This window comes from Vipera ursinii (genome assembly GCF_947247035.1).
Source record: "Vipera ursinii genome assembly, chromosome: 2".
NCBI classification, from domain to species: Eukaryota; Metazoa; Chordata; class Lepidosauria; order Squamata; family Viperidae; genus Vipera; species Vipera ursinii.
The window spans coordinates 193,369,678-193,392,778 of NC_139513.1; the positions used below are offsets into that span (position 1 = coordinate 193,369,678).

The 23,101-nt window shown below is 37.2% G+C and overlaps 1 protein-coding gene across 1 annotated transcript in view; it reads left to right on the forward strand.

Moving 5' to 3' along the window:
* LOC310634452 (transient receptor potential cation channel subfamily V member 6-like) overlaps positions 1-23,101 on the forward strand; it is a gene marked incomplete at its 5' end in the record, with an annotated part of 106,712 nt that overhangs the window by 68,253 nt on the left and 15,358 nt on the right. Inside the window, 12 exons of the mRNA XM_083352848.1 lie at positions 4,763-4,860; positions 5,273-5,395; positions 7,545-7,685; positions 10,001-10,099; positions 11,359-11,534; positions 13,737-13,883; positions 14,710-14,922; positions 17,119-17,205; positions 17,700-17,776; positions 17,872-18,037; positions 19,830-19,896; positions 21,978-22,246. Coding sequence (XP_083208974.1) covers positions 4,763-4,860; positions 5,273-5,395; positions 7,545-7,685; positions 10,001-10,099; positions 11,359-11,534; positions 13,737-13,883; positions 14,710-14,922; positions 17,119-17,205; positions 17,700-17,776; positions 17,872-18,037; positions 19,830-19,896; positions 21,978-22,246 — 1,663 coding nt within the window. The remainder of the gene's footprint in view (positions 1-4,762; positions 4,861-5,272; positions 5,396-7,544; positions 7,686-10,000; positions 10,100-11,358; positions 11,535-13,736; positions 13,884-14,709; positions 14,923-17,118; positions 17,206-17,699; positions 17,777-17,871; positions 18,038-19,829; positions 19,897-21,977; positions 22,247-23,101) is intronic.

Genomic DNA, 23,101 nt, shown 5'->3' on the forward strand with positions numbered 1-23,101 from the left:
GTTTCAGAGCCTAACTTCACAATTGGCATAGGCACAAGGTCTTGTTATGCAATGTTTTATTATCTGCAGTTGAATATTGGAACACAATATGTCTTTCCCCCCAATCTCTCCTGATAAATAGGTCCTCCTACAGTTTTGTAAGGAAACTGGATAAGTTGAGCACATCCAAAATAAATCAGACTCTAATACTCCGTGTATTATTGCACTGAGAGACCTGGGTATATTGTATTTTTCTTCCTGAATCTTGAAAAAATTATATTTAACAATCCTGGAATGGATTTAGGCTGGTTCTTTCCTTCCCACAAATATCCAGAGTCTGAGAGAGTGGAGCAACCTCTTCCCTGTAAGAGAGTTGGAAGGGACCTTGGAGGTCTTCTAGTCCAACCCCCTGCTCAAGCAGAAAACCCTATCCTATTTCAGACAAATGGGTGTCCAGTCTCTTCTTAAAAACCTCCAGTGTTGGAGCACCCATAACTTCTGGAGGCAAGTTTACTCATTAATTTTTTTAACTGCCAGGAAATTTCTCCTTAGTTCCAGGTTGGTTCTCTCCTTGATTAGTTTCCATCTGTTGCTTCTTGTCTTGCCTTCAGGTGCTTTGGAGAATAGCTTGACATCCTCTTCTTTGTGGAAGTCTTTTAGGTATTGGAACACGGCTATCATATAAATAAATATAGTTATTTAACCTTAAGGGGATGGTTGTATTGGTTCAGAAATATTATGATTGATCCTTCTGGGCTGTCACAGAGCAAGGGAGTAGCTTACAAAATGTTGTTGTTGTTAGTTGCGAAGTTGTGTTCGACCCATCGCAACCCCATGGTTGTTTCTTTGGAGCTTGTTTTGACAGAGAGCCCATTATGCCAAAAACGATCTGATAGTGAGCTCATCTGATCATGTCATCCTCTACTTTTTCATAGAGTTTTAGATTATCTAAGAGAGGAAGAAAATAACTGTAATGATGCCTATTGCAATTCCAAGAGGTTGGCTATTTAAATTGGCTATATAAATAATGTGATAATAATCATGTCCTAGCTAATATGGTATCTCCAAATCTGTTTTCTCAGTGGGATTCCTAGTTTTACTAATGGTGATGATGATTCTATATAGACTTTAGTTTTAAGAAAATGAAAGTTGTTCTGGGGGATAGTAACAAAGTCCTGTAAATAGAGCTTGAAGGACTTGGACTTTTTCATCTTGAGAAGATTGAGGGAATGTAAGACTACTTCAGAGCCTTGGTGGAGCAGTGGGCTAATGCCTCCTTAAGTAACACCAGCTGCCTGCAATTAGTGCAGGTTCGAGTCCCACCAGGCTCAAGGTTGACTCAGCCTTCCATCCTTCCGAGGTAGGTAAAATGAGGACCCAGATTGTTGGGGACAATAAGCTGACTTTGTAATAATGCCGCTTGGTGGGGGGGGGGCTGAAAGCCCTAATAAGCAGGCATATACATAGAATGAAGGCTATTGCTAAGCACATTGATTTGTGCTTGAGATTGTAAGCCGCCCTGAGTCTTCGGAGAAAGGCGGGATATAAATGGGATTATAAAAAAAAAATACCTCAACATATGTCATATGGAAACTTAAGATCTGTTTTCTTTCTAATTCCAGCATTGAGGACATGGAGTAAACATATTAAGCCACAAGAAACCACTTTCTATTGGAATTTTTTTTCAAAAAGTCTTAATTGTAAGAGGAATTTACAGCAGAACCAATTACCAGAGAGATATGTTCACGTTTTGTCCAGACAATCATCTCTCAAATGAAAGTACTTTGGATTCCACAGTGAACAGGGGTTGGAAACAATGGACTAATTGTTATAGTCCATAGTTTATAATTTTCTTTTCATTTAAAACAGTAGTGCTAAAATATAGTTTTAAAGGTAGATGGGAGTGAGTCCTGTTATGAGTTTTCTTCAGAATCTGTGAGTTTTCAGAATAATGTTATCAACTTAATTAATGAAAGAATTTAATCTGAATGCCACCCCAAAATACTTCCCCTTACCCGGTGTTGATGGTAGTTTCTGAACAGCTGCTTAGGCGTTCTGATGCTAAAATAGTGAAGAGTTTTAGCTCTTTTGACCAGATTTAATGTTATGCTATCAGCAAATTTAGTTGGTAGATAACTAGAAAATTGCATATAAGCAGCACCTTTGCTCTTGTAAAAAGAGGAACACTGACTCAGTAGAACATGTATTGCTTCTTTTACACAGAAACTTGATCTATTTATGCTGCATCTGTTATTAGGAAAATGCTAAATTGATCTCCTGGTGGTCAGCTAGCTGAAACTTATAGATTCAATAAGTCCATCCTTGGAGGGGCATTCATCAGCTAAGAAATGTGTTTAACTTTTAGCAGTGTAAGATCTGTTATGGTTAGTAGGGCAGAATTAAGACAAGCTTAATAGAACTGAGAGATTTCAGGTTTTAAATATTTACTGCTGGCTTAGAATAGAAGGGAGGACTCAGGCACACTTCTGCTTGCAATATTTTACATATATATGAAATGCTATTTCTATAGTTTGTAATGGAGTGACTATAATGAAATGGATAATGCTAACCTCCAATTTCCTAAGTAAAAAAAAGTGAATAACAACCGTAATATAGATGACATTTCTGTACAATAAGACAAGCAAAAATTCTCATGGATTTCCACATTTTAGGTTTCACCAGATTTTTTTTTACCCAAATTAAGTTTTAAAAATTGAGAGTATTTTGTTCAGCAGTTGAGAATGCCTCAGCCATCTACACTTATTTTTTTAAAATTAATGATGGCTTAAATAGGTTCCATGTCATTTTTTAAAGTTTAAATTTAAAGTGTGCACATAAATATATATTCAGAGTTTGTACTAAATCTGAACTTTAGTACTCAATGCAATATTCATTTCTTTAGCTCAATATCTACTGTAGATATGAACAAAAATGTAAAAGCTGGTGTCTTCTTTTCCTAGGATCCACATCTTATTAAAGTTTTCTCTATTACTGAGCTATATAAAATCTACTCATGTGCAACTCTTTATCATTCTTCTGACTCAGACTAACTAAACACAAGATTTTTAGTGAACTTGCCTTCTGGTTTGCCAATGCAGCCGCCATGGACGTCTGGAAGGTGAGCTCCGTCTTCCGAGTCCAGTTTCGCTTCACTGAGGGGACCCTGGAAAGGGTTGAAAGTCACCCTGTAGGGGTGACCAGCAAGGAGGGGATCCCCACTTGAGTGCCCTTCCGCTCTATCTGGGCCAGCCCTCCAAACCGGCGGATGAAAGACTGGTCATAGCAATATGGCTCGTCACTAGGATGCAGACACCTGAAGTCACACTTACCACCAGGCAATTATAAAGCAGCAGAAATTACCAGAAAATAAGAACATTATATTGTAATACTAATTAGTTGGTGTAAGATGCTGAGAATTCAAATAGATAAGACATCCTGAACATTAGATCTTGTGATGAATTGTGATAAAGGGAATTGTGGTTATTTAAAACTTGGAAATTATAAATATTAAACGTTAAATATAATATTAACAGGAAACTAAAAATTGGGAAAAATTAACGAGGACATTGATTGTCTAAAAAATTCAATGTTAAAACAACTAGGATATGTATAAACTAAAAATTATTGATAAATGTAGGAAAGTTATTTTTTATTTAATTGATATAATAAGAATTGTATTAATTTAAATATGAGACAGTAAATACCAAGGGGAAAAGAGAAGAAACATTTAATGATATTTGTATGTTATTGAATTATTGATCAACTCAGCTGCCACGTTGCTTTTCAAATATTTAAGTGTAAAACTAGAAAACCAATAAAATTTTCTTTTAATAAAAAGACTTTTAATGAACCTTCTGAGAAAACAAAAGAAAGTAGAATACAATTGTGGTTATAGTGTAAAGTGAAGCATCAAAGAAGTTTCAGAGAATATGTCTATTGGCATGGGTTTAATATGATTTTGTCTTATTTATCTGTATTGCCCCAACATTCATTAACTCTGCATTGATTTACATTGACATTTTGCATTTGCTATTTTGTGGCTGATTTGTTGCTTTTGAAAAAATCCCTGTGGACCTCTATGTAAGAAAAATAAAAACAATTAATTATCATGTTTTTTTTAAAAAAAATCCATTCCTGAGGACTTTCCAAGGTGTTGTTACCCAAGTAATAACTAAGTCTTTGTACTTCAATATTCTGTAAAAAGAGAAAGAATGATATAAAAATGAAGAACTAATGAACTTCAGAAATAACCATTCTAAAATTAAATTTAGAAAATCTAAATTAGAAAGCAGGCAACATGGCACCCAAGGCTGAGGCAACATAGGTAATATCACACAATGGAATGGAGATAACTGATTATCTCTTCTTTAATTTTCCAGATTGGTAGCCTATATTGACAAACCTTTACCATTTATAGTTTTTTGCATATGCCCTTTAATTTTTGAGTGACTCTTGCATTTATTTGTATCTTTTTGTAGATACTAAATCAAAAGTCTAGCTGAATTCTCATGTTAAATCCTCTATGTAATATTCAGGCAAATAACACAGTCCCCTTTAAAACATAATAAAAATGGCAGGCCTTTGATTGAATATAACCTGTTATAGATGATAGCTAGTTTTATATATCTGTATTTCTCAGGATTTCTTTTAGTTGCCTTATGATTAAAAATAATATTTTTCCTAGTTTAGAAAGACAACAACAGATATGACAAAAAGATATTCCTATGTGAATTGTAATCTATAGTATTCTGCATTGATTACCTTTTCTTCCTGCTTGCTTCAGGATCTGGGAATCTCCCCTCCTCCTGGCTGCAAAAGAAAATGATCTCTCAGCCATCCAGAAGCTGATAGCGAGTCATACCTGTGACCTACATGAACGAGGTAGTGGTCCAAGCTACTTATCATGACCTAATTACCTATTAAGAAAAAGCAAATTTTGAGGAGCAAAAAAGAGATGGAAGGATGGTGGTAGAAATGTGTGGTTGGTTGGTTGGCATATGCAAGGAGAGCATCAGATCCTGGAAGGAACAGGATGGCTAAATGCCCTAAACTTACTTCTGGAAAACAAAAATTGCTCCTCATGAATCCATAAGGCATATTGCATGGGCACTCTTGTTTATCATCTGTTAGGAGAGAGGCCCCAGTACTAGAGATCCCAGAAATAGATGTGCCCAAGCATTCTACCGGTAAACATAATTGTCATATGCAAACTAGTTGTGGTTATCTCTAGAGGGACCATCCAAAGATCACTGCAATGTCATGGCATCTTCTCTTTCTTTGACACTCTTTGTAGGTGCTGTTGGGGAGACAGCTCTTCATGTAGCTGCCTTATACAATAACTTAGAAGCTGCTCAGCTCTTGATCAATGCTGTTCCAGAACTTGTTAATGAACCTGTGACCTCTGAGCTGTATGCTGGTAATTATTGTGATTATTGGATTTATGTCTCATTCTTTGAATAAAATATCAATGAAGAAACCGTTAGTTATCATAAACATAATTAGTCACCTTCTAGCTCACAATTAAAGGGGAAAAAAATCCCGGAATATATATATGGAAACTCTATTGAAATGGGTCTTCTCATGATACCCAGCTATGGAAAATAAGATAATGGGATTACTCATGGCAAGATGTTCTGTTATTTTTCTCCAATTACCATTCAGGCCCACTTCCAGAGCTTCAGATGTTTATGGGGCATGGTGGACCTTTTCAGTGGATTAGTGTATGGAGGTTGATTTTTCTGATGTGAAAAATGCACTTTTTTATTGAGCATAAGAACATACTTAAAAAGAGTGACTATAAATGAATCCAGAACATCATTTATTCTACAATAGACTGTGATAATATAACCATTTAAGTCCAATTTTTCTCTACAGTGCCCAGAAACAGTGACATATTAGATATGTTATAGGATATTTGTTTTAGACATATAAGACATGTTTGTAGCTAATTTGGCTAATAACTTGCCCTATAAACTGTGTGTGCGACTGAGACAATAATTTGCCCTGTTTAAAATAAGAGTATACTGTATTTGCGAACCTGATCTGTATTGTAGACCAATATTTTATTTGCTCCATAAACTATTTGAAATATGACATGAACAATGAAGTACTCAAATGTTCAAATGACACCAAATACTAGGAACAAAAAGAAATGGAAAGAACTAAATTATGTGAATGGACAACAAAATGGCTCATTGTAAGTGAATGCAATCTAACTTCATAGGTGGACTGACAGAATTTGCAGTTCTGGTGGAAATGTTTGTGATTCTGGTGGAAAGACATTTTTTTGTGATTCTGATGAAAATGCTAAGAATCCCCAGTGTTAAAAAACAAACAGAAAAAAAGACTAATTCCACGTGAGAGATTATTATGAAAGGAATAAAAAAGTATAATTGCTGATATCTTAATGTAAATGGACATAAGAGTGCAACTTAAAGCACTACGTATTCAAAATGGATTAGTAGGAAGCTTGTGGTGAGATCTGAATCAAGGACCTCACAGTTCAGTCATTTTGCCACTGCCTCATACATACTAGGCCCCTGAGAAATATCTTCTTAGAAATTCAAGATGGAATATGAAGCAGCGCATTAAACATTAACACTCTTGAATGAGAACCTGGGTATTCATTTTTAACGGCAATTAACTTTGCAATTGCATTAATAATTAAATCCAGCCTCCAAACTAACACTGAATCAAATTCAATTCCCTTCTGCATTTAACCCTGATGAACTTCTTTGAAAATGCATGAGGCTGATATAAACTATAAGTGATTTAAAATATGTATTTATGTTGTTCATGAGATACTATTCTAAAAACTGCATTGATCCTATAATGAGTTCTCAAGAAGGCTGATCATGGTTTCCAGAGGAATAACCAGTTTCTGTTGTAGAGGGAATAACAGATAACTTAAAATTTAACAGCATTATGATAACTTTGTGTTCCATGGAGTACAGGTTTCCTCATTTGTGTTGTGGTCCTAACAGGAGCTACTAAGAAGTAAACAGAGCAATCTGAATTAAAGGAGAATTTAGTCTGCGGAGACAGGATAGACCACAGACTAAACTCTCCATGGTCCAGAACCCAATCTTTTAGCTAGAGTGCAGGAAATTATTTCAGCCCTACTCTTTTCTTTGAACATCCAGCCAATATTTGCCTTGTTATAAGTCTACTACTTCTTGTTGCAGAGCTTTTTCCGTAGATGCCAGCTTCTTTTAGGGGTGTGTATTTGGGCGGGGGGGGGGGCATAGATTTAATAAAACAGACAAGAAAAGTTCCTCAGGGACTCCATTTTTATAAAAAAACCTGAGGTTTATAAAGTAAGATCAGTAGCTAATAGCTCTTCTTCTTGATCCAACATGGAATTAACTGATGATAACGTTTCATAATTTTCTGGAGTCACCAGAGGCCATGATGATCTGATGAAATAGATTATAGTTCATGTAAATGCATGACTACGCTTGCTTATATACACATATAAACATACACATTCATGCACACACAGACACATGTAGATTTTCAAGATGGTACAAGGTTTTTGTTGTTGTTGTTAATTTTGTGTATTACAGGGGAGACAGCTCTTCACATAGCTGTGGTAAACAAAAACCTGGGCCTGGTGAAAGCTTTGCTTGAGAAGGGAGCTGACGTAAATGGACCTCGTGCTACTGGATATGTTTTCAGGAGAAGAAATGACAGTCTTTTCTATTTTGGTATGTCGACGGTCAAACACCTATTTGAATAATCTGCAATTTGCATTGTACTTTGCATAAGTAGAGGAAACACTGTGGTAAGGAGGAGCGTTTTGTCCCTTGAGTCCTTCTGAGACACAAGGTGCTCTCCTCCAAAACACTGTAGTCTTCTCAGCTATCATTTCTCTGTCACTAAAGGTCCACATACTTAACCTGCAACTGGTGGGTCAGGAGGATAACTTTGAGGGGCAAGGTTATAGGGAAAAATCTTTCAATGGCATAACAATAATAGGAATTCATTCTATGGCACTTGATCTGGGAAGGGCAGCTTTTATCTGCCCATTTACACAACTCAATCCTCAGTTGAGGAACATGAAGTCATCAACCAACCCAAAGTGACCAGATGTAAAAGAGGACAAGAGTTTTGTGTAGCCTTTCCAAAACAGTTTTGTAGAAAAGAGAATCTAAGAGTGTTTTCTCATTCCCAATGAACCAAATGGATCAGCTGCCCATTTGCATCTAGCTGCCCAGACCAACAATAAGGATTGTCTAAGCATTTAAAACAATAGTAACAATGAGATTCAGTGTGTTTTTAGGGATATAAGTGACTAAAAAGTTTACTCTTGTTTTATTTTTTTGTTCTTGTTGTTTTTGCTCCTATGGGGGAGGGTATTTTTTATTGTTATCATCCTTATGGTTGTTTCAATTGGTTTTAACTTCAGCATGGATATTTCAGTTTTTATTTATATAACCTATAGATTGCCAAGGATTTAATTGCGGCAGAGTAGAAGTAAATTTTAAAAAATAAATTAATAAAAAGACAATGATAACATTGCCCCACAAGGCAAAATGAATTAATTTGTGTTAAATATCTTTAGTCAACAGAGCTTTCTCATTTAAGAGAAAAGAAGCTCATACATAAGAGGGAAACACCACCAAGTAGAAGAGAAGTATCTTCTCAGAGTAGTCTATAATTTTACTATCCCTGCCTGTTTTTGAAAATAAACTATTCTGAAACAGCTGGAGAGCTGCATTATTTCAATAGCTTTTGCAATGCTTGTATCAGGTAGGCTGATAGTGTTCCCACTGAAGAGGCTAAAAGAAAGATCTCATAATGAATTTGTGATTGAGGTGAGAGTTAGTCAGGACTAGGGAAGCATTTGCACTCCTTTCTGAAATGGCTAGTGTTGGCTTGTTCCCAAGGAACTATTGCTAAAAAGAGTGAAGTGTGTTGAAGATCTCTTAATGGAGAACTCATAGTTCTGTCACCAACTCCTAGCTTATTTAGATAAGCCACATTGGTTTAAATCTGGTATGAACAAGAGAGGAGCTAATTTGATCTGCTATGTTAACAAGAACAGCAACTTTCATGCTTCCTGAACCTTCTCTTTTCAAAAGAAGCATCAAGATGTTGTTTATTTTGAGAGAAAATGTGGTTTTAAAGGTCTATTGGAGTAATAATTTCGTGCATTTAAAAAAACAAAAAAATAGTTAAGTCCATAAAATAAGAACTACAAGTGTAGCAGATGTAGGTTGACCCATCCCTAGCAATAAGTTGTGTGTCCATGTACTATTACCTCTTACTTTCCCTAAGGACATCATGTTCTTCAGTTGAATTCCACTACAATTCAGATAAATGGATCTATTTTAGCTATTAGCAAGCTGTTCCACCTCTGGTTTCCTCTGGTATTTTGATTCGGAGACTCTTCTTTTTTTCCCCAACAGCAGCTAAATACCCAGCCAACAGTAATCCAGATTTCCCAGTTGGCTGCAGTGGAGCTGAAGATTGGCCATGCTATGCTTAGAGAGCCCCCTCATTACCTGTTTCAGGCCATAATTAAGCTATGCTTAATAGATCAATTTTCAAGCATTTTGGTAATGACTCCTCATTAATCTTGGCTGTGAGTAAATTGTAATACTCCAGAGTGAGATTGCGAATAAAAGGTGGATATATCTAGATACTGCCATCCTATTCCTCTTCTGGCTGCTTATATTCCAACTAATTTCCAATTCTGTTGGGAAATGTACACTCTCAGAGGTTATTTGGATTAGTTTAATGACAGTGGAGACTGGAGTAAAGGGCATCTTTCTTAACTGATGGTATAATAATGAAAAGATCTTTATCTAATACTGGTACGGTGGTAAGGAAATATAGATATGTTATCACAATGTATATGTGCATGTAGGGGGTATACATGTATGCATAGGGTGTATGTGTGCATGTACGTACTATTTTCGTCTTGGATATGTTGTTCTATGATATTTTAAAGCTTAAATAATGTACAAAAATAATCCTCCTTTTCTTTTTCTTTCTTCTTTCTTCTTTCCTTTCTCAGGGGAACACATCTTGTCTTTTGCAGCATGTGCTGGGAGTGAAGCCATTGTGCAGTTGCTGATTGAACATGGCGCTAACATTCGAGTGCAGGATTCCCTGGGTATGCCTTCCTCAAAGGTTCTGCAATTTGTTAAGGGCATGCATGCGGGAAGAGAAGGTGCTTTGTGCAACTCTTCCCTTGAGTAAGGGAAACTCCTTCTCTTATCTACCGCCAATAATATCACGCCACAGAGGTAGACAGATACAATACTTCTGAGTCAATTGCATATAGCTCTATACTGTCTTGCAGAGATAGTGGTCCTTCTTGCTAGAGATTACCAAGGCCCCTTTCTGATCCCTATAGAGCAGGGGTGTCAAACTCAATTTCATTGAGGGCCGCATCAGCATTGCGGTTGCCCTCAAGGGGCCGGGTGAGTATGGCCAGGGTGGGCGTGGCCTACTGGGTGGGCGTGGCTAGAGTGCGTATGGCCCACTGGGTGGGCATGGCCAGCTCTACATCGTTCCCATCAAGGGTGCCTATGGGGGCCTGGGCAGGAGTGGGACAGATCTGAGGGTCTCTGGGCCAGGGCCAAGGTAGTGGCGGCCGTTCCCTCACTGTTTCCAGGATGGCTTCGTGGGCCACATGAAACCACTTCGTGGGCCGGATCCGGCCCCCGGGCCTTGTGTTTGACATGTCTGCTATAGAGGGATCAGATTTGTGGGAGATTGGGAGAGCGGGTTGGGCTTCAGGCTGCATTTCTTTGTCCTCTCTCCAAAAAATATTCACTTAACCTTGCCGGTCATGGAAAACCATCATCTCAGTTGCAGTGGGTGGAGCCATAAGATTGTTATATGTGTACACTGAAAAAAATGCAGACAATCTAAACTAGCTGTAAGAGCCAAGCTACGTGATCAGAAGAATCACCTTGTTCCACAATTATCACTTCAGAATGCGTGCAAGGATTTAAATACATAATGTGTTAGAAGAACCTTTTCGGTGTTGTATTGGCTTTTTATGAAGAGAATTGCTGTACACTAAATATTTCATACTAGAATGATACATTCTCCACTGGTTACCCAGAATGATGCAAACTGGCTATTGCTGTTTTGATTGACTCTGTTGTTTAAGTAAGTTGGCCTGGAATCTCTTAATTTTAAAAAATTAAAAAGTCTGTTCCAAATCATACAGCAGACCAAAACTTTCTTGGCACAAATATTCAGTGCAGGAAACTCCATTCTTCAGTATTTAATCGTTGGACTCCTTTTCCTGATAAGCCAAAATAGAAGACTGAAGAGTCTGAACAGGCATCAATTATTTATCAATTTCTCCTTAAGATACAAGGATGAACTTAATTTCTGTTTCTTTTTAATTTCTGATAGGTAATTCAGTCTTCCACATCTTAACCCTCCAGCCTAACAAGGCATCTGCATGTCAAATATATGATCTTCTCCATTGCTATGACAAGAAAGAGAAGGGTCTGGGGGACCTGGATGCGGTCCTCAACTATGAGGGACTCACCCCTTTTAAATTGGCTGGGGTAGAGGGCAACACTGTGGTGAGTAAAGTGTTTCTTTACAATTTGTTTTTATTATTTCTGGTTGGAAGTATATGCCCCCTTTCCAGGAAGGATTTAAAGGTGTTCAAACAAGGCCTACAATAAAATTGTAAGACTCTTTAAAAAAAAGCTATGAGTGATTTATATTCCATGAACATCATGATGGTTCAGATTGTTGTCTTTAAGTCCAGTGACACAGTAGGAGTTTTGTTATCTTGTTCCACTTCTGGAGCCATTTTCCAGAATGTTGCAGATTTCAAAGCTTCCCTAGATGAAGGTGGGAAAGATCGCTGAACTGACAAAGTGGTCTCTTTGAGAGAAATCCTGCTATATTTCCTTTGAAAGCCCTCAGCCCAGCTTACATAATGGGGATGCCAAGTCCTATTACTTACCAACACCAATACTTCTCTTCTTGAAAGTGTATGTATAAAATCTTCTAGGGAAGACTATCAATTAACTCCTTCCCTGTAAAAATGGAGGCGGATATGTTGCGAGCTTGGCAAGGTGTCCACAAAGGAGAAAAACAATGTATTGCTGTATCTCAACCTTCATTAGCCCCTTCATGGCTCCCTTCTGGCAGGCAGTAAATAGATACTTCCCCTCCCCCCATACCTCAGGGGTTTGGTTTAAAAGGGAGATTGCTGAAAGCCCCTCTGTTTTGGAACTCTTCAATCACAAATTAGATCTTAATTTTTAGTGCATCACTGAGAGAGTTGAAACGCAACCTATATGCATTTTAAAGAACCTTTTTTCATGAGCATTTTATTTATTCATTTATTTGATTGATATAATACTTTTTCAAGAGCACGGGGTGGCAATACATAGAGTTTTCTGTTCTATATTTTCCTCATAATAAAGGTCCAGTGGAAAAGTCAAGCTGAGAGACAGTGGTGGATCAAATCTAATGATTTGAGATTAGACTCAAACTCAGAATCTCCTTGGCACCTTATCCAGCTGGAAAAAGTTCAGAGAAGAGCAACTAAAGTGATGAAAGGCCTGGAGACTAAAACATATGAAGAACGGCTGCAGGACTTGGGTTTGGCTAGTCTAAAGAAAAGAAGAAATAGGGGAGACATGATAGCAGTGTTCCAGTATTTGAGGGGCTCCACAAAGAAGAGGGCATCAAACTATTCTACAAAGCACCAGCAGGCAGGACAAGAAACAATGACCAAAGAGAGAACCAAGCAGGAATTAAGGAAAAACTTCCTAACAGTGAGGACAATTAACTAGTGGAACAGCTTGCCTTCAGAAATTGTGGGCGCTTCATCACTGGAGGTCTTTAAGAAGAAACTAGAGAGTCACTTATATGAAATGGTATAGGTTCTCCTGCTTGAGCAGGGGGCTGGACTAGAAGACCTCCAAGGTCCCTTCCAGCTTCGCTTCTATTCTATTCTATTCTATTCTATTCTATTCTATTCTATTCTATTCTATTCTATTCTATTCTATTCTATTCTATTCTATTCTATTCTATTCTACTCTACTCTACTCTACTCTACTCTACTCTACTCTACTCTACTCTACTCTACTCTATTCTATTCTATTCTCACAATTACATCAGCCTTTCTGACTTGTTGTACTATAAAAGATTAAATGATTTGATTTAACAGAAGTCCCGAACACCTGACCAAAAAGGAGCATCAGGGCAAATATTTATTTGTGTAAAAGAACTAAAGGGTAGAGACCTTAACTTACTAGTTTGTGATGTTACATTAAAGCCACAAAAAATATTCAGTTATAAGTATTAGCATAGCATATTTGACATGCATGCTCTGGACAGGAATCTACATTTCAGAGTGGAAGTTTATCAAATTTCCAGGCCACCCAACTCTGGGTTTTCACAATTTTTTTTTAAAAGGAAACAATATTTTATATAAAAATATAACACTCATTTGAGAGAAAAACATAATTTTTTCCCATATCACCCTCACCAGTTTAAAGAAGGGTAGAATGCGCAGAACAGGCAAACTACAGGAGACAGACAATCCTTCAAATAGGCTAGTTACATGTAGGGAAACTTCTGTGACTCCACTGTGTAAGCCAAGTTATTGATGGTATTATTATATTCTCTAACTTTTCTATTAGATTGCATTTTGGTCAATGAAAAGAGAGAAGCATTATGAGAGTTATTGGTTGTGGGAGCAAACACACCTTCAACAGCAAGCATCCGGGCTGACTGAAAATTTTCTTTTTCCCCCAAATTAGATGTTCAACCACCTCATGCAAAGAAGAAAACACGTCCTATGGACTTTTGGGTCTTTGATGTCTACCTTGTATGACCTTACGGAAATTGATTCATGGGGTGATGATCAGTCTCTTCTGGAACTTATTGTCACCACAAAAAAGAGAGAGGTATTGTGTTGAAAGGCTTTCTAGTAGAGATCCAGGTTTATTTGGTCAGGGCATTACCGACAATGAAAGAGGGAGTAGCTTTCTTAATGTCACCCTGTGATCAAAAACGTGTAAAGGGTTTCAGTAAATATTAGGCAATTATCTGGTGAAGCATTGCTTAGAATGCAGTATTGCAGGCTGACTCTGCTCACTGCCAGGTGTTCGATCCTGACCGGCTGAAAGTTGACTCAGCCTTCCACCTCTTAGGGAGTGTTGTCAAGCACTATGAAGCAGTATGTAAATCTAAATGTTATTGCTATTGCTGTCATTGTCTTACACTGACTGAGAGCTAAGGACCCATTTGTGTTATCCTATGCCACTCTTATGGTCATATCAATCAATCAATTTATTACAGCCAAAGGCCAACATTTATGGTCATACTGATTGTTCATTAGAATATGCAATGTTTAAAAGAATTTAAAGAAATAATGCCACCACCCAGTATATGAACTGGGTTTGGATGGTGGATTTTTGGGGGGATTTCAGCCATGAATGGTCTTCTGCCTTGCTCAAAGATCTCACACATCTTCAAACTATGTTCTGCTTTTGCATCTTCATCCTTATCAATTTCATAATTAGCATTATTCACTTTCATTTTTACATACTGAAGACTTCTAGCCAGGACTCCAGTGCGCCTTCCCCAAGTAATGAGAAACACTGAATATTTCAATACATTCCCTTTTAAAAATCATCCAATTACCCACTTCATTTTGAGGGCTTTTGCTGTCTTTGAGAATTATTTATTTCTAAGAAAAAGGCTGAACACAGGCTGCTTTACATCCCTCAGGCCCGAAGAATCCTCGACCTTACTCCTGTGAATGAGCTGGTAAGCCTGAAGTGGAATAAGTACGGACGGCCATATTTTTGTATCCTGGCCTTATTCTACGTCTTGTACATGATTTGCTTCACAATGTGTTGTGTCTACCGGCCGCTGAAAGAGCGAAGCTGCAATAAAACAAATGAAAGAGACAACACAATCTATGTTCAGAAACTTTTGCAGGTAGGTTCTTTAACACGAGTCTATTAAAAATGTAAAAATCACTTAACAATTTTCAATTCCAAGAGACCAACTCCTCCGAAGATTGTGCACAACCAGACATAATAACCAAGGGCTGAAGAACAATTGGCCTGGGAGGCAAAAAGTAGTGGCATTATCCATTTAATATAATTGTGTGCTTGTGTATGGGGGAATCAGTGGTGGGATTCAAATATGTGAACAACTGGTTCTCGGTGTGGATGCCATTTCTGGAAGTCCATTCTGGGCCTAGGCAACAAAAAAATTAGCTACTGGGTCTGCTGAACTGGTGCGAACTGGCTGAATCCCACCAACTGGGGGAACCCCTACTATAACAAGATGTTGCTCTATACAGCAATTCTGTGCACATTCATTCAGACATTCTCAGTACCCTGTGGAGCTTATTCCCACTGCAGTGAAACCAGAAGTCTTGAGCTTGGCATCAGCTCAAACAACAACAACAACAACTTTATTGATTAGCCCTTGGGCCATATCAAAGTGCAAAGTTCCAGCAACAAACCCTCACCAAAACTTGATAAAAGCAATCCAAAATGGAATTTGATAAAATACAATTTAAAATGGAATTAAATAAAATACAATTTAAGATGAAATAGTAATAAAATGCAAATTTAAGATATAGATAAAATATAACATTATATTTCGGAGTCGCCCTTACAATCTACCCCAATCAGACCCACATATGCAGATCTTAACCGGATCATTTTGTTTAAATACTGTGCTACGTTAAATGTTATTTTCAAGTTCTAGCTCAAACAATAACAGGCAAATTGGTAGTTAGAGGGAAAAGTGTGGACACTATTAGTTCGGTTCATGGATTTTCCAGACAAATGCTAACAATTCAGAAGACTCCCTGAAAATTGCTCTTTAGCGAGTGCGGCAGTTAATGACCCGACTATGAGAGAATGCATTTTAGGCAAAATGGAAATATGTACAGAAATATGGTGGGAGGTTTTCCATTACCAATGTGCTGCTGTTATGCTCCTGTGAGGAAGAAGAAGGGCAAAGCTGTTGCGCTTGAGAGTTTCTTTGACCATAAACTGTGCTTGTACTAATATGTGTACAGCCTTTATTTTCTGTGTTGATCAAATAATAGGGGATTCTCTGCACAAACCTTATTGTGGATGTGCAATGACCATAAGCAAGGCTTCAATTCGTTTAGCGCTAAATTTTGACAGTAAATGTGGCTTGGAAGATATGGGTATATTCGTTTATGCTGATTTCTCCCGTAGCAGCCTTCCTAGTCTTAAATAGCTCTATAAGCAAATTGAGTCAAATTTGTGAACGCTTTCCTTGCAAATCTTCACATTAAATTCATGAGGCTCTTTTTTTCAATAAACAAAGGATCCCTAAAGCTGAAAAGTTTAATGTTCTTAATAAGCAACCGACTCATCAGTATATAGAGGGATTCTTTCCCTTGAATTTGGCCTCTCTCTTTCTCTAAAATATCACTGTCACCTAATACAGTAATTTCTGTTGTCATCTGTCACAATTTTACTTCTGGAAGGTTTAGTTTCCATTGTCATAACAGGAAACATTAGCATTTAATCTCCCAAGTATGAGGAAGTTGAAGACTTTTTCTTTTCTTTTTTTTAAAGAAAGAAAGGCAGATGGACACAGCAGAGACGAAGTTAAACTTTCTTAAGTTATCAGAATGTCAGGCAGTTGGCTCACTTTGCTTGAAACTGCATTAATTCTGAAAGTTGACTACCAGTGGGATTCCCAGCCGAAAAGCACATTAGCTCAAGTTATTAAGTAATCCTGCTGTATTCAAGTTTCTAAGTTTCCTGCTCTTTTTTTTCTTTTCTTCAAAATTTTAGAGTAATTGGCCGGTCCATCAAAGTAATTGTGTAGTTTTCATTAACTTCTAGAACCATAGCGTGCATTCCACAGTGCCAGTCTTGTGCTCATCCACTATCCTTTGGGGAAATGTACAGATTGCGACAGCTCTCCAAGGAAAAGGCAAATAGACGAGTAGTCACTAATATTGTTTCTCTGATTTGAAAATGGAATGCAGTCCTGGATATATTCTGAACTCACCACTTTTATTGATCCTCACTGTCATCTTGATCTAAGTCCATAAAACAAGGAAGTTGGATAATTGAAATATTAATTCTTGAAAATGTCATGTTCCTACCAATATGGGTTTACTTTCCCTTTCAGGAGTCTTACATTACTTCTGAAGATAATCACAGACTTGTTGGTGAGTTGATCACTGTTGTTGGAGCCATCGTGATATTGGTCTTGGAGGTAAGAGGAATGTCTTTCCTTCACCAATTTTTGTGTGAAAAAAAAATTGAGTAGAAAGTAACTGAGCACCAGAAGTAGCATTCTACAATAGGATTAGCAATATTGTTTAACATAAGTTCTTTCTAGATCCTCTGACCTCTATATGAAGGCTGCTACAGTGTATACAGTAGATCCTAACCTAGTTCAGTGCTAATCTAATGTGATACTGTAGTGCTTAACTAGTAATCCTAAAGCTTTCCCTATAGCAGAGGTCACAGGCGTTTTGAACCAGTCGTTTTTGCATCAGGGAGTGACTTCTCCAAAATGAAAGAAAAAGCCTCAGCATGTGATTGCAGTTCAGATAATTCATTCAGATTCTAGTATTGGGGGTGGGGGGGAGAGTTCTGTCTCTGAATACCTTTGAGTTTGGGGGTTTCTTTTCTTTGTTTGTTGGTGAGAAAATGAGCCAATTGTTTTTAAGCAGAGCACACCATTGATTGATGGCTTTATTCCAGATTCCAGATATCTTCAGATTTGGAATAACCAAGTACTTTGGGCAAACTATCCTCGGAGGACCTTTCCACGCCATCATGTAAGGTTCTTTCCTAGTAGTTGGTTTGTTGAATGATACTGAGGGGGGAGGGACTGTACAAATTCTGTTCTTCATTGCTGTTTCTATCTCTGCAGCATTGTGCATGCCTGCATGATTCTGCTGACCATGGTGATGCGTCTCACTAGCACCAATGGAGAAGTTGTACCCATGTCTCTGGCTCTGGTGCTTGGCTGGTGCAATATTATGTACTTTGCACGAGGATTTCAGATGCTTGGGCCCTTTACCATCATGATACAAAAAGTAAGGGATTGTCCGCAAAAGAAGACGGTGATAAGTACATAGATGAAGGATATGCTGATGCAGTTTCTGGCAACATTTTTTCATCGTAAATGGAAGGTGATAGAATCATAGAATTATAGGGAAGGAAGGGACTTTGGTAGTCTTCTAGTCCAACCGACTACCCAAGGCAGCAGTCCTTATAACATCCTCTATAAGGATAGTAAAGATCTTTATCTATCTATCTATCTGTCTGTCTGTCTGTCTGTCTGTCTGTCTGTCTGTCTATCTATCTATCTATCTATCTATCTATCTATCTATCTATCTATCTATCTATCTATCTATCACTTTCTGATCTAAGTTTTAGTCTTCATTTAGCAAGTAAGAAAGATGTGGATATCATTTATCTTGGAATTTTCTCCTGGCTTTCATCTGTAGATTGCTTTTAGGTTTATCCCAGCTCTCCCCAGCTTAATCTACTGTCACCACCCATTGAATAATAAAGAAAAATAGGACTCTTCTGTCCATATCTTTGCAGCTATCCTTCAGATCTAGCATGTTGAGTGAGATGTACTGATATTTCTCAGATATTAAAATATTTCTGAATTCCTAACTAGAGGAATTATATAAAAGGGCAATCACATCTAATGATTATCTAATGTCATTAACTGTACAGCCTCTCTTTAAAAAGATTTCCCACCCATAACTTTCCCTTTAAGTAAGCTTTCCCTCACTCAGTATTCAGTGTAGCATCTGCTGTCAATCATTCCTTTATTTCTCTTCTGTTACAAAGGAGGATTCCCCTATGGGCATTTCCATTTTCAAGGATGCTCTCCACTTCTTGGAACCTTGACTGTTCTGCAATTTTTTTCTCTCCTTTTGGGATGGGAGTAGAAAGAGATAGCAGAGGTAAAGGGACTTAATAATTCTGAATATTCTAGGGCCTTTTTGAAACCTTGTGTATGACTCTGTTGAATATTTAAAGGGCACAGTTCATTTTCATTGTGAGTTTAGATTGCCTGGCTGTTTTCTTTCTATCCTGATTGGTAATAAATTCAAGACAGACAGAAGCAACTGTTACAGTAATGGCCACCAGCTTAAATGGCACTGAAAACTAATTTGATAAACACGTTGACAATGTAAGGGAGAGAAAGGCTGTTCAAATCTGCTACCCATAATGGCTTTATAAAACATTAATACAAATAAAAGAAGCAAATGTGTGAACTGTTTCCATCTTCATATGCTTTCCTGTAGCAACTTAAAACAGGAGCAATCAATAAAATGAGAATATACCAGTTCTGCAAACAAAAAAAGATAGAACTGAGGCAGTCAAAACTCAGCAGATAAAGATTGATTAGCCCATCTCAAAACCTCTGTTGAAGAATAGCTGGAATTTGGTTGACAGAAAGCATCAAAAATCTGTAGAACAAATAATTTGAATGCTACAGGCAAGATAATCCTGTTTCCTCACTCCTCCGCTGAGTTTTCACATATTGGGGCTATTCTATCTACAGGGCTTCAGTTTAACTACTAAATATGTTCATGTTGAAGTGGCTGTTTTCAAAACTCTGATTTCTGACCTAAGGCTTGGGGTCCGGATGACCTTTTCCTGGGATCCTTCAGATGGGTTCAGCAGCCACAGTTCCTAACTAGCAAAGCCTTTAGAAGCAAATAGATAAGGATCCCTTGACGTTGGAATGGGGCTGGAATGACAGTCTAATCCAGAGCATCTTTGTCTTGATCTAGAATGCTGTTCCTTGGATGTACTTTTGTGAGAGAGAAGAGCTGCTTGGTCACTGTATGTTTTTCTTTCTAGATGATATTTGGAGACCTCCTCCGTTTCTGCTGGCTCATGGCGGTGGTCATCCTTGGGTTTGCATCTGGTGTGTTACGTATGCTTAGATTACATCCTTGTGAGCTTGGCTCTGAGAATGGAAATATTACCAAATTCCTTCCTCTTAGTTATAGGATATCTTCTGTTGTAGCCATATCTTTGACTTTTCCTTTTGTTTGTATGTTACCAACTAATAATAACTGACAACTAACAACTAATAAAGGGAAATATACATATAAATAGTATAATGCAAACTTGAAATTAATAGTTATGATAATAAAAAAGGAGGGAGCCTCCCACCATTTTTATTGGATTGCAATGGGTTTAACTGATTGGGTTCTATATTCTGTAAAATTTTCCTGAGGCTGGAACTGGTTACTTGATATGCTGTGTAAATATTTCCTTCTTGCAGTCTCTATCTTCCTTTTCTCTATGTTGTCAGATAATATGCTATTTAATTTATTGCTTAAGGTGATAGCTTCATGAGTCTGATAAAATAAGATGATTAATGGTAGTGAATGGCAGAGTAATTGATTAGACTTCATCCTACAAGATTCATAGTTTTTACTACAGCAGATTACCATTGCCTATCTTAAGCTGGCTGTGATATTTAACCTTTCTTGTACCTCTTATCCTAATGTATCAAATCATAAAATGGAATCTGAAGTATTTTTGAAGTTTTGCCAAGATCCTCTACCAACTATCACTAATTCAGTGTCATAAAGATGCATGGCATTTCATAGAACTGCATATATAATACTACAAAATCCTCAATGTCATTTTAATATTTTTTTTAAAAAATAATTTTATTAAAAAATTTAAGAATATAAAAATTTACAAATTTCAATAAGTTTATACATTTTAATAATTACATGTTGATCATTTATACACAATTCTGTCTCAGTCTTAGAATGTTACAACCATACAGTCTTTTAAAATGTTTTATTTTTCAATATTTCTAGTAATTGCAAATAAGAGGATCATTGACAATTATTTATTTATTTATTTTTATTTTTATTCCATTTATATCCCGCCCTTCTCCGAAGACTCAGGGCGGCTTACAAGCTTAGCAGTAGCCTTCATTCTATGTATATGCCTGCTTGTTAGGGCTTTCACACACACCCCAAGCGGCATTATTACAAAGTCAGCTTATTGCCCCCAACAATCTGGGTCCTTTGCTACCAGTTTGTATCTATTCTTAATTATAGCATGTCTAGCATAATGATTTTTAAAATCCAAACTGAACTTGACTTTGTCATGCCACAAATACTCATGAGGTCCAAATCTCAAGTCATGTTCTCCTAACTCTAAAAGCCTTCCATTTCTCAACAGAACCATCTATTCTTTCACCCAAATCAAATAGTGTCCAGGAAGACTCCAAGATCAAACACAATTGAACAGAGGAAACAATACAAATAAAAGCTTTATTTGCATACCAAACCATTGTTAAATCAATCAAGTTTCTAGCTACCCCAGAGACTTCCCACATATTACAACCTAACCACATAAGCACTCTCTGCATTAAAATTTCTAAAGGCTTCCTCTCCATCAGATTGAGAAAAACAGGGCATATAAAAATAATTTGCAGAGTGAACAAATGGCGTCTCTCCCTTTCCTTAGCAGCATTTCCAAGTGTTACTCCTTCCTCCTGTTATTCTCAAGAAATTAGTTGCTATAGAAAGAAACGAGTGAGAATTATATTTGGTTCAGTCTGGGAAAGATTATCTGAGTGTTTCTCTAATATCTATCTATATCTATCACAGTTATATCATACATTCTTGGCAAAATCTAATCTAATCCTAATCTAATCTAATCTAATCTAATCTAATCTAATCTAATCTAATCTAATCTAATCCAATCCAATCCAATCCAATCTAAACCAATTGGCAATAGTAAGGAAAACTAGGCCAAAAACTTTACAAAAAAGGTGTGTTTGTAGAGAAATCTGATTGGAAACAGGGTTTCTTTTGCAAAAGAGATGCAACAGGAGAATAACAATGAAGGCTGACTGAACAATTCAGCTACACAGTGATACTGAGAGCAGACAACACTTTACACATGGCAAATGTCCAACAAGAGATCATCTTCTAATTAGAATCTGAACTCATGTTCTTTTGTTTTCTTTGCCAGCATTTTACATCATCTTCCAAACAGAAGATCCCAATGAACTGGGCCATTTTTATAGCTATCCCATGGCACTCTACAGCACATTTCAGCTGTTTCTCACCATCATTGATGGACCTGCCAACTACGAGGTGGACTTGCCTTTTATGTATGGCATCACTTACTCTGCTTTTGCTATTATTGCGGCCCTTCTTATGCTCAACCTCCTTATTGCCATGATGGGGGACACCCACTGGCGTGTGGCTCATGAGCGGGATGAACTTTGGAGAGCACAGGTGAGGGATGAAGTTTCTTTGGCCTATTAATTGATTGTACATGATGGAGGGGAGGCAACTGGGGCGTGGACCTGAGCAGATAATTCTCTTTAGGTTAATTTCTATCTAATGAAAGCAAATAGAAAATAAGTTCAGAAAACAGTGTCTGTGTCTATTTAATAAAAATCTGCACCAAAGGGGAATCATGATAAAATTGAAATGAAAATATGTTCAGGATCCTTTCTGAATTAGACTTCGAATTATGTTGTGATTCCAGAATCCCAAACAAATCAGTGACTCTTTTCAACTGGTCTAATCATTATTGGGAAAACAAGATTTCAATAATCATACCTGTTTTAGGTATATATAACTGAATGCAGGGGAGTAAAACTTGGCTTTTTGAAAGACAATTATGGGGTTTCCTAATTTGTTCACTCATGCATAATGCATGACTGCAGGTAAGAATCGTATCTGCATAAATCCAGATGTATGGAAGCTAGAATGGCTTTAAAAATTAGTATAGAAATAATAGGATTAGAGAAAAATTGAGGAGGAAAAAAAAAGTCCTGTCAGCTTTTAAGGGAAAAGTTGGAAAAAAGTTGGAAAAAAAATTGCCAAAGAAAGGAGGAAGAAGGAATAAAAATTCTGAGCCTGCTTGACCCCATCAGAGCAGACGATACTTGGATCAATTCCTAAATTTGTAGCTATGGGATATGCTGCAATTCATGAAGGTACATTGTATATTGGCACTAAGAGAAACTCCAAAACCTGCTTTACGTATATTACCTAAGGTTACATGGACATGTTGGTGTTTTTGTAGAAGTTAAGGGCAACAAAGTACCCCCCCCTAAACTTCTGAAGAAGAAGTAAACCATG